The 12,306-nt window shown below is 39.6% G+C and overlaps 1 protein-coding gene across 10 annotated transcripts in view; it reads right to left on the reverse strand.

Annotated features, from left to right (window-relative positions):
- Positions 1-12,306, reverse strand: part of atxn2 (ataxin 2) — a 104,925-nt gene that overhangs the window by 27,217 nt on the left and 65,402 nt on the right. For 9 of the 10 annotated variants that reach the window (XM_068005862.1, XM_068005859.1, XM_068005860.1 and 6 more), the window contains 3 exons: positions 10,012-10,221; positions 5,049-5,225; positions 2,126-2,347 (listed from right to left, as the gene is read on the reverse strand). In XM_068005862.1, the coding sequence (XP_067861963.1) occupies positions 2,126-2,347; positions 5,049-5,225; positions 10,012-10,221 (609 nt within the window). The remainder of the gene's footprint in view (positions 1-2,125; positions 2,348-5,048; positions 5,226-10,011; positions 10,222-12,306) is intronic. The other variant, XM_068005869.1, reaches the window with a different exon arrangement.

Raw genomic sequence — 12,306 nt, forward strand, 5'->3', positions numbered from 1 at the left:
AAGAACTGCAACACCCGTGCTCAGTGTAGATTCCTAAATACAGGAAAATGTGCCAAATAAAGTGTCAAGAAACTCATTTTTCTGGGTTGATTTGCCGCCATAATCCGCACCCCCAGCCCTGAAAAGAAATCTTGTGCCTTTAACACTTGTATGCCCCTGCAGTGAGTGAATGAGTAAAGGAATGTTGGCTATAACTGCAGCTCAAGTTACAAGCCCATGTACCACTTCACCAAAACACCTTAACATTTATATAGCACCTTTAATGTAGAAACCATTCCAAAGTCATTTAGAGGGGGCAGAAAAACAAAATAAGAGGGGATAGAGCAACAATGAATGACTGCCAAGTCAAATTGAGAGGAAGGAGAGTGCTAGTGAACTTCCTAGTTCAATGAGTTTGGACCTAGTTCGACCCTTCTGGTAGCATCCTTCTTGCCTCAAGTCTTTAAAATGCCTTTATTAGGAGAGTCAGAAGAGGTCACCAAAAGCATAGTTGAAAAGATGGGTTTTGAGACGGTTTTTCCAAAAAGTAGAAAGAAGCGGCGAGGCGATGGGGTTTAGGGAAGGAGTTCCAGAAAGTAGGATGAAGGCGGCTGAAGGCTATGCCACCAATGGTGGGGCTAAGGGAAGATGGATACATAGAAGACCAGAGTTAAACATTCAGCCCCTTGTGCCTGCTCTGCCATTTGATAAGATCATGGCTGATCTGTGATCTAACTCCATATACCTGCCTTTGGCCCATATCCCTTAATACCTTTGGTTGCCAAAAAGCTATGCATCTCGCATTTAAATTTAGCAATTGAGCTAATATCAATTGCCATTTGCGGAAGAGTTCCAAACTTCTACCACCCTTTGTGTAGAAATGTTTTCTAATCTCGCTCCTGAAAGGTCTGGCTCTAATTTTTAGACTGTGCCCCCTACCCCTAGAATCCCCAACCAGCGGAAGTAGTTTCTCTCTATCCACCCTATCTGTTCCCCTTAATATCTTATAAACTTCGATCAGATCACCCCATAACCTTCGAAACTCTAGAATACAACCCCAATTTGTGCAATCTCTCCTCGTAACTTAACCCTTGAAGTCCGGGTATCATTCTAGTAAACCTACGCTGCACTCCCTCCAAGGCCAATATGTCCTTCCGAAGGTGCGGTGCGGTGCTCAGAACTGCTCTAGGTGTGGTCTAACCAGGGTTTTGTATAGCTGCAGCATAACTTCTGCCCCCTTGTACTCTAGTCCTCTAGATATAAAGGCCAGCATTCCATTAGCCTTATTGATTATTTTCTGCACCTGTTCATGACACTTCAATGATCTATGTACCTGTACCCCTTGGTCCCTTTGGACATCCACAGTTTTTAACTTTTTACCATTTAGAAAGTACCCAGTTCTATCCTTTTTTGATCCAAAGTGGATGACCTCACATTTGTCTACTTTGAAGGGCTAAAGAGTGCAGAAGGGGATACAAGATTGGAGGAGAGTGTAAAGATTAGTGGGGCAAGATATGAAGAGGTTTTAAATTCAATGCATTGGGGCACAGGGAGCCAACGCATAAGTCAGTGAGGATGGGGGGTGGGGGTGGGGGTGATGGACAGCATACAGGCAGTTAAGATTTGAACAAGTTACAGTTTATGGAGGGTGGAGAAATGAGAGGCTGACAAGGAGGATGTTAGAGTAATCAAGTCCAGAGGTCACAAAAGCACAAATACGGGTTTCAGTGGATGTGGCGAAAGGTAGGGGAGGAAGGAGGCAATATTGCAGAGGCGAAGCAAGCAGTCTTGGTGACCGATATGATATGGGGTTTCAAGCTCATTTCTGGGTCGAAGAAGACACCAAGCTTTTGCACCTTTTCAGCGTAATATTTTGTTTTCAGACGTTATTGAGGGCCATTTTGAAGTGGTCACCTTTCTTTAAAGCAGTTGGGTCAGCTTTTGCTAGTTTCCAAGTTGGTACATATGCTAAGGCTAGCCCTATTGCCAACAGAAAAATATATCAATTACTAACACAGTATCAAATTTCCTTACCAAATCAAAATAAATTTATAAAATTCAACACTGTCCAGAAGTGATACGTAACATTATGGTGCAAACGTATGGATCTCACAAAACTTGCAGAACAGGAAATTAAATGACTTACCCTCAGCTGACGGGGTGACAGCTCTATTGGCAGCGGGGCTGGCTGGTGTAGGAGATACAGCAGTAGCAGGCATGACTAAAGGTTCAGCTGGGACACTGCCAGGTTGAGGAGAAGATAGGATCATTCCACTTGAAACATTTCCAGGATTATACTGGGATGGCTGGTTACCATGTCTAGGAGATCGTGGTCTGTGCGTTTTAGGAGATAAACGGGAACTTGACCCTGAAGTTTCAAAGAAAGAGCATTACAGTCTCAACTAACATGATGCATCTATCTAAATTACAAATAAAGTATTCTAGATACAATGAGGTTTATGGCTGATGGGTTATACAGTTTCAAACAGCAAATAGCATTTTCAGTAAATAGTTTATTAGCAATTTTCACAAAACAAACTGTGGATGAAATTCTATCAACGAAAAACAGGAGAACAAAAACAATCAAATGGGAAAAGGCCATTCAGCACTTCAAGCCAGTTTCCTTCAAAGCAACATGCACAACTACACTGAGTGGCCTCTAACTAAACCAATCTAAAATTCCTGAGGAAGACGATGGTAAACTTTAAAACGATCCAAAAAATAAGCTTCCTTGGGTGCTATATAAATGCAAGTTGTTGTTGTACTGAACATTCCAGAACTATTTATTCACTTATGCCAGGGGTGTCTAAATTACTGTATCAAATTCCGAGGAACTCAGTGGTATTTGCGCTTATATTTCTTATTTGCCCTTGTTTGAATTTTGTGGGCCTGGATCTTTGGATAGGGAGGTTTTTAAAGCACTTGTCTCATTCATGCACAAACTCTAAATCAGAACACCTAGTTCTGTTAAAGTCAACTTGAAATACAATCCCACCCATTTATGTCGACATGTTGGGGACCATTCTAACTGTCGATAGAAGCGGTTTGTCAAATTAAGTGGATATAATATATAAATATAAAAATAAAATCACAAGTTTTAACATTTTTAATTTCTATACACTGATTTTTTTTTTTATTTACTTGAATTTTAAATCAAGGTCCCTCCAAAAATCAGAATGGGCAGGCGGACAAAACGGTAAATCAGCACTTCCTTTCCCATGCAATTTGTCAGGCTACCACCCTGTTCTAGGCATAAATGGGGAAGTCGTTACACAAAAATCACCCCGTCCCTGAGGCTCTACAGTACACACCGACATGGCCCATGAGGGGAAAAGCTTGGATACCGCAACCATATAACATCACAGTGAAATAGTCAATTTAGTGCTTTACTGTAAGCAGCTTTGTTCTAAAAGCTCTATCCAAGTAGGATGTAGGCTTAGTCTGTCCTAATTCATTTCACGTAGCTTAGGGGTGGCAGATTGAGGGGACATTCATCTCAATAGTCTAAGTTGCAGTCAAATCCAGGTACGCTAACCAATCGTGCTACTTAATCAACTGAATTTGAAAAAGAAAATCCCTGAATTTTAAAATACATGAAGAACAAAACTAAAATAGGTCTACAATTTTACAGAGCTTAATGAGCTGTTGAATGCACTGTATAGGAGCACTCTGGAAAAAACACTGAAATGTTCATTGAAGCATACATCCAGTATGGGTGGAAGTTCACTTTCCACAGAACAGAACATTTTAAATTGACCCCATTTCCCACTAAACTGTTGACTACCCAAATTCCCTTCCTGGCCCCTACTGCTAGCCAACATAGTAAATGGTTCCCTATCAGGTGCTATCCCTTTCTCTTTCAAAACCACTGTCATCACCCCATGCTCAGAAAAAACACCCTTAACCCCTCTGTCCTTGCAAACTACTGCCCCATCTCCAACCTCACTGTCCTCTCCAAAGTACTTGAACGTGTTGTTGCCTCCTAAATCCACACCCATCTTTCCTACAACTCAATGTCTGAATCTCTGTCAAAAGCACCCAGCACTACCTCTCCACCACCTCTCTTGACCCCCTGCCCCCCCACTGCCTGTGTGTTGTCAAACTGCTTGTCCAATATCCAGTCTTGTATGAGCTGCAATTCACTGTGGAGTTAAAAATTGGGAAGACTGAAGCCATTGTCTTCAGCCCCCGCCATAAACTCTATACTTTTGCTATTGATTCCAATCCCCTCTGCTGTCATTGTTCCATTCTGAACCAAACTGTTTGCTAACTCATGATCCTATACAACACCAAGCTGAGCTCCTGGCCCATAAATGCTCCATCACAAAGACCGTCTGCTAACATTGCCCACCTGCGCCTCTGCCTCAGCCCATATGCCGCTGAAACCCTCATTCATGCCAATGTCGTCTCCAGACATGACTATTCCAATACTCCCGCAGCTGGCCTTCCATCCTCCACCCTCCGTAAACTCATCCAAAACTCTGCTGCTCATATCCTATGTCGCATCAAGTCCCACTCTCAACATCACTCCTGTCCTTGCTGACCTACATTGGCTCCTCATCTCTCAGTGTCTCCAATTTAAAATTCTCATCCTCGTGTTTAAATCCATTTCATGGCCTCACCCCTTCCTATCTCTGTTACCTCCTACAGCTCTACAGGCACCCCTCACCCCTAAACCCTCATCACCACCCTCCCTCCAACCAAACTCTCCATTTCTCTGACTCTGGCCTTTTGTGCATTCCCACTCTCTTTGTCCCATGCCATGCCATGCCATGAGCTGTCCAGGCTCCATACTCTGGAACTAGTTCTCTAAACCTGTCCGCCACCACACCTCCTGCAAGGCCCTCTTTAAAACCAAACTCATTGACTAAGCCTTTGATCTCCCCTCTGAATACCTCCTTCTTTGCCTTGGCATACATTTTTGCCTGATTACGCTTTGGGTCATTTATCAACATTAAGGTTGTTGTCTCAATGCAAGTTGTTACTGTCATTGTTAAACAATCTCAATCTTACTAACTGCCCTAAAACACCAAATTTAAATTCTACATTTTAATCTTAAATAGATTTACCTCCACTAACTACAGATGACCAAGTCCCTCCTGAAGGACTGTTTCGAGGTACAGGAGCAGAAATTTCTCCAGATACACTGTGGGATACAAAATCTGATCCCGAAGAAATTCCAGCTCTACCAGAGGGACCCCTATGTCGAGGATGACGTTGTGCCTTGGGAGACATCCGTGGAGGACCTAGATGACAAAACAAAACAAATATGTATCAGTACACTGTAGCTGGCAAATAACATGGGGAGACTGACAATCTCCAAATTTAGGTCATACAGTGAGCTTTTGAATACCTTTGCAGTCGCATGAAATTGATTTGTCATGTAGACATGTGACCTGTAGTATTGGTGCACTCAGAAGATAGCAAATTACTGTAGTTCACAAGGTCATGGCCATTTTTTGCTCTGTGCATGGGACCAAGTTTCATTAATCATACAACTGTCAATTATAGCAGAGGATAGGAGATTCGGAATCTATCAAGGTGAAAAGTTTAACCCCTTAGGAATTTACATTGTGAGCTTTTAAATAATGCAGTTCCTCTGATGTGTAGCAGACAATTTGATTTTTTTCTACTAAAAACTTTCCCCACTGAGCTTTCACAGCAGAGAGATTTCTTTATTTTAGACAAACTTTGAGCTTTATTCTGCATGCACTATTTTTTTTTAAACTGATCACTTTTTGGCATGGGAAAATACATCAATACCAGACTGCCCCTCTAGCTTCCTGGAAAATGGGAATTCTAAACTATCGATCCCAACAATAGGGTTCGAGGACTAATAAAGGGTGTCTTCTCCTTTCTACTTCAAGGAAGATGAGCAAGTGAAAAAGTTTGTAGCATTAAAATAGTTAATTTTGTTCAAAAACACCGTATTCAGCCACAACCTCAGTTGTGCTGAACCAGACAAAAAGTACAGGACACATTATAAGCCAAGGAAACTGAGCGAAATGACATTTTAAGAACTCCTCCACATTTCAAAACTTAGGAAACTGCTACCTGGTGCTGTGAATTCATTCATGTGGAGCATTCAAAAAATAAAATGGACAAATTCCTGATTCAACAGGGAGTAGAGGAACGTGAACTTTACATAGAGGGAAAAGGGTGATGAAAATGGTCTCAATGGCTCTTGTATAGGGACCTAAACAATGAATCAAGCTAGACAGATTAAAAGGCCAATCATTCTTACCTTATTTTAAAATGTTAAATATTTGTAAACAATGATGCTCACTATTTGTTTATATGTAATCTGTAAATCACAGGCCATCCTGTGGTAACAGTCTACTTGTGTAACACACAGTTCAAGATGCTTTTAAGTGCACTATGGTAGACATATAACTGCAAAGACAAATTTGAACAAAGATTAAAACCTTATACCTGTAACCAAATATGATTTAGCTACAATGTTTTTCACTGATTCATCTATTTTTGAGCATTTAGTTTTATCATAAAAATTGCATTCGGGAGCTAACCCAAAGGCTGAGAGGTGAAGTCTGTCTTACAGATCATGAAGGTCTCGGGTTCAATCCTTATCGAGTTAGTACAGTAATGGGATGCTACAGTTGGCCAGAGCCCAGGAGATAGGGAAAGGAATTTAACAAAAATAGCCAGGGTTCTCACTTGCTATACCTGTTAGCGCTACTGAAAGTACATATGTGAACACTGAATGACAATAGGATCAGGCTCAACTGTTATGTTCTCCAAAAAGCCTGCTAGTGCTAACTGCCAAGTCTCAAAACGTGAAAGGTGTGAACCACACCTCAGTGAAATAATCAACTTCAGGAATGGGAGGAGCATTTAGCCACACCATCACAAGTAGTCAGCAAGTATTGTAATTGATGTGCGCTCAAAACATGATCTCATTGTAGCAAGTCCCATCATATGCAAGGTTAAAAATTGTAAATAGTGTCTTCCGAGAAATCACAAGTAGCCAGCAAAACAAATTAAACTTCAGTTAAGGCTCTGGCGCTCCTCATAGACTTGAAGTAGTTTTGAATACCCTATTTGTCGTCTGAATTTAACCATGGCACACCAAATACTAGATTTTCTTGTTGCTACCGCAATATATTCGGCATATGCAACTTGGAGGCTTTGAACCATTTTTAAAATCACGTTTAGTACTATACTCATGATGCTGTGCCTGAACAGAGTCGCAGCACAGTGTTGCAAGTACAGGAATACAGTAAAACACCTCACTAATATATCTGATAACCCCCGGTTAGTGAGGATATAATGTGTTAGCATATGTACCTGGTAAAAAAAAAATCAAGTCTGTGCTAAAAACGGGCACAAAATGGGATCATCCGATCCTTGTCAAATTCAGTGACCGATGCGTTAGTATCGATGGTCTAGTATCGACCTATGCACTGGTATCGATCTTGTTTTGCTAATCACACATCAATGGAGTATTAGGATAGATTATCCTAATATAAACTGATCTACTGTCAGCTTATAGCATGTGCAAAGCCAACCATATAACAATATTAACTACATTAAATGCACTACTGTACCACACAAATATTACTATATTGATCATCAATTAGAAGAGTCAATAGCTCCTCCTGTGCATAGCTGCCTTATATTTAGCATCCCAAAACAATTTAAGTGTTAGGATAAAAATGCAGTTTCATTTTGGCACTTCCTGAAATTAGATAAGGACTTTTCATTTTGCCAAATTTTAACAAAGCAATTTATTAAACAAAATGATATGAAAAGAACAGGTAGATAGGGTACTTTTACAAAAAGAATAGGAAACTAGAATTAGTACACATGTAGAAAAGTAAGGAACATACAAGTACATGGAAAAATAAACCTCCAAATTCAATCAGAACAGGCGCTGCACAACTCTCCACAACCCACACAAAGTAGGCCTGTGGCACAATAGGATCAGTAACGATCAGGACCAAAGGATTTTGCATCTTTCTCTCATTTTTTCCCCCGGAAAGCAGTAACTTATGCTGGGATAGTTCTACAAATGCCAGCAGCCTTTTATTACTTCACCCAAGAAGCCACTCTTCATGTGTGAAACTAAACAGTGAGTGGAAGCAGGCTACTTGCTTGTTTGAAGGATGGGGAAGCTACATTCCCAGTTGAGCTCAATCCTATGCTCACCTACTGCACACGTGTGCACTTTGCAGAAAGTGTTACTTGGTAGTGATCAGCACCATAAAACCCAGACTGATTTTTCCCCCTCCCTAGCCCAGGGACAGAGTACTTATGACCATCACTCTAGCCAAGATAAGCTGAAACAGGGATAAAACCTATTGCCAGGAATAGAACCTATGACCCTGTGTCAAACTACATGGGGTAATTTATTTTACATGCAAGGATACCTTTAAATAATTTACAATACACACTCTGATTTATTCCAGTAATTTGCTGAAAAATTACTGTTATATGGTACTGTTCACAAGATTTTTAACTTGTGTTTTTTAGTATGTCAACTACTGTTATACATACCCACAACCCCACATCTGCACAATGTTCATTTTTTTTTCTTACAATTGGCAAATTAACCATCTTCAAATGTTTATCACTCAAAACACAAAGCAACATTAAACCCTCTAAACACTAACTTTCTGAAAGTCATTTTCTTCAATAAACGTTTCTTGCATTAAAATGTGTCAACTTCAAACAGCCAAAAACATGCAGTGATGAAGCTGCCATACAAATTGGCCCCTCAAGCAGCCACAGAGCAATGCCTCAAGAAATTAACTTTACAAATGAATGCATAGTTTTACACACAACAGCAAGGAGTGCATTTAAAGCAGTTTTAGATCAGAGTTGACAAAATCGCCCAAATCGCTATCAAGTAATTACAACTAAGGTAATTCTATCTAACATGCACTCCCTCGTGTATTATATTCTATAGGTAATCCACAAGATGTTACCAGGGCTCACTGTCTGATTTGGTGTACATGATGTGGAGATGCCGGTGATGGACTGGGGTTGACAATTGTAAACAATTTTACAACACCAAGTTATAGTCCAACAATTTTATTTTTAATCCCACAAGCTTTCGGGGGCTTTCCCCTTCCTCAGGCGGTGTGGCACCGCCTGAGGAAGGGGAAAGCCCCCGAAAGCTTGTGGGATTAAAAATAAAATTGTTGGACTATAACTTGGTGTTGTAAAATTGTTTACAATTGATTTGGTGTAAACTAGGCTTGCTGTGGTCAGCCAGCCAGTTAACCTCCTCATCCCTGCTTGAGGAAATATTCAAATTCCTAGTGAAGGTTCCCTTTCAGTGGCTATTTCAATTTGCCTACTCAAGTCACAGCACTTCACAAAGTAATTCACAGCATAAAGTGCTAGGGGATACAACAAGAAAGGTGTTAAGAGAAATGCAACTTTATTTAAATTCTTTTCAACCTTTTTTTCCCCCCCCCACAATATCTAAACATCAATACGATGGCTAATTCTGTAAAAGAAATGCTCACAGCAATAACTTTTAAAGTCTTAAAGTTTACTGCACATGACTGTGGACTGACTGGTCATGTATGAGTCTATCATGCCATTATGATTTCAAATCACTTGGGCTTGTTAATGATATTTAAGGTTTACTGTTCTTCCTTCCACCACTCCCCCCTCCCCCTACAAACTAACCTGGACGTGGTGTAAATAACAATGCATCAGAATCAGTGCCACTCAAAAATAACCTCCCTTGCATGTCAGAAGTATCTCATTAGATTTCAGACAATTACTTTTTCAAGTCACTTTTTGTGTAACCATGCACCATTGATCATCCCACATAATCTTCTCAAATACAAATTAACACAATTGTTTACTTAGAATAGTAAAAAAATATATAAATTTAAGGAAAGCTGGTTAAGCACAATGTAACTGGCAAGTTAGAAGGATTACACTTGTATAGCTTTCAAACATCAAACATGTTGCAGGTTAAGAAACAAAAGCACAAATGTAATATTATACAACAAAGAAATTAAACAAACATATACATGGACAGACTAACTGTGGTACCTTCTGAAGACATGCGTTTAGGCATAGTAGAGACAGGAACTGGAGAACCATGAGCAGAGGGGTGAGACGGAGGCCTTGAAGGCCGTGAGGGGGGCCTGGAGGGCGGCCTGGTAGGAGTGGCTGCCCGAGGTGGAAGAGAGTTGGGAGCTGACGGGTAGCGAGAAGGTGGGCGAGAGGAAGGAGATGGGCAAGGCGATGGCCAGGAAACACCTGACAGGACAAATGATATGAAGGAAAGTAAAAACTAAAGAAAAATATGGGAATACAAGTAACAGAAAATGACAAATTCTATACACTTTACAAGACACTAAATATTTATAATAAACCTTGCATTAAGTTTTTCATAAGCTACATTTAAAAAAAACTACGCACACTTTAAAAAAAATAAAAGCACTCCAATATACAGTGTACTGGCACAAGGAGAAAAAAGTAGTAATACCCAGCATCTTTTAAAAATTGATATCTTTTACTGAGGTTTTGAGGAGGTTAATCATAATGTTTTTAATAGAAGAAATAAGATATGATTGGAAAGCAATCAATTCTGATGTGCATCAAGGCACTCAGACTTGCATACTTAATAAATTGGTCATAATGTGGATTTGTTCTCTGCTATGAAGCACTTTCCATAAATGGTATTTCACCATATTCATACCAGTCAAGTTTCAGAAAGGCTGCATCTCGACATTGTGGCACAAGGTTGTCACTGCAAGCAGACTTGTAAAAAATAAATCCTTGTTTCTTAATTAGCAGTGATATTTATTAATTTTGGCCAACACAGGAATTCTGGGGATCATTGAGAAATTGTCACTATAGATAGTATTGAAAAATTGACTAGAAAAGTAGAACTACAAAAAAAAAAATCAAAAAAGGGTTTATTTAGTGTAGGTTGCAAGGGTGATGAATCTACAATATTTTTTGTTTTGTTAAAAAGGAATGTTTGGAAGCTACAAAAAAGAGGGGAGAGAAAGAAACAACACCACTTCCCTGAGTCAACAGTTTTGGTGAATTCATGTGCTCATCAAGGCCAAAGATGCCAGCAGGGGGGAGTGATACATCTTATTTCAGGTTCTTAATATCAGTATAATGCACTCCCTGGCCTGGTATACCACAGCCAAATGCAGAGAAAAGCTTTCAACTTATCTTTCTCAACATACCTTAGCTCCAACTGCAGAAGTATACAATTGTTATCTTTTCAATTTCCCAAATCAGCCATCTTTGTGGAACCCACAAGTAAAATGGTCAAATTCTGCAGTGTGTTGTGCTGTGGGCCTATAGCCAGTGAGAACTGGTTCAAGAAATGCCAAGATCATTTCACACTAGAGTCTTTCAGGCAAGAGATTTTCATCCCTTTGGCCTGACTGAATGAAATGCACTTCCTAGAGGTAAAATGACTGTAGCACAGTAGGTTAACGCACTCAGTATCCACTTACTGGAAGGAGGCTACTAGAATGAATCCAGGGGTGAGACTTTTTTTTTAAATTAATAAAAGATTCTTACTCTGGGGATGGAAGCCATACTGCCTCAAAAGCAGATGCCAACATGGTATTTTTTTTAAAACACAGCTGCGGATAGTTATTGCGAATATTAGAGAAGTTACTAATTGCAAATTTGAAATTCACAAAAATATTGATCCTTGAAATAGTCAAACATTTAAAAGCCTGAATATATATTTCAACTTTATTGAAAAATTTCTGTTGTTGCCTATGTGTTCAACCCTGGATATTGTCCAGTGAATTCCTGAGAAAATCAAGTCTGATTAAAAGCAAATTTTGTTATGAAATTTTACCTGCTCTTAAGATTCAGCTATACTAACAGCTGTGCTACAATTCACAATGATCTTCATGTCAAATAGAATCAGCTGTGGGATAAATGGAGGTTTGGAATTTTGCTGTACAGAAAAGTTGTACAGTAATTGCCCTGGTCAATACCAATGTATAGATAGAAACTTCTAGTTATGCGTGTGAACCAAATGCTGAATAATCCAAACAATTGGTATTGCACACGTTACATCTGTGGGCAGTAAAATCATATACATTTAATAGAGAAATCCATGTGGGCTTTTATAATTGAAGACTAAAGCTAAAACTAAAACTCCTTAGTGGTTTGTAATCAGACATTATGTGAACTTACAAAGCAGCTTTATGGGAGGGGAAGAGAAGGGGAGCGAAAAATCCACTTTTACGAGTATAAACATTAGGACTAATAACGGAATACAAATGAGCTCAACTTTAAATATTAGGATATAAAAGAACCCCGAAGACAATCAATAAGAAAAACTGTGGACACCTTTTATCT

The sequence above is a fragment of the Heptranchias perlo genome, chromosome 25 (genome assembly GCF_035084215.1).
Source record: "Heptranchias perlo isolate sHepPer1 chromosome 25, sHepPer1.hap1, whole genome shotgun sequence".
NCBI lineage: Eukaryota > Metazoa > Chordata > Chondrichthyes > Hexanchiformes > Hexanchidae > Heptranchias > Heptranchias perlo.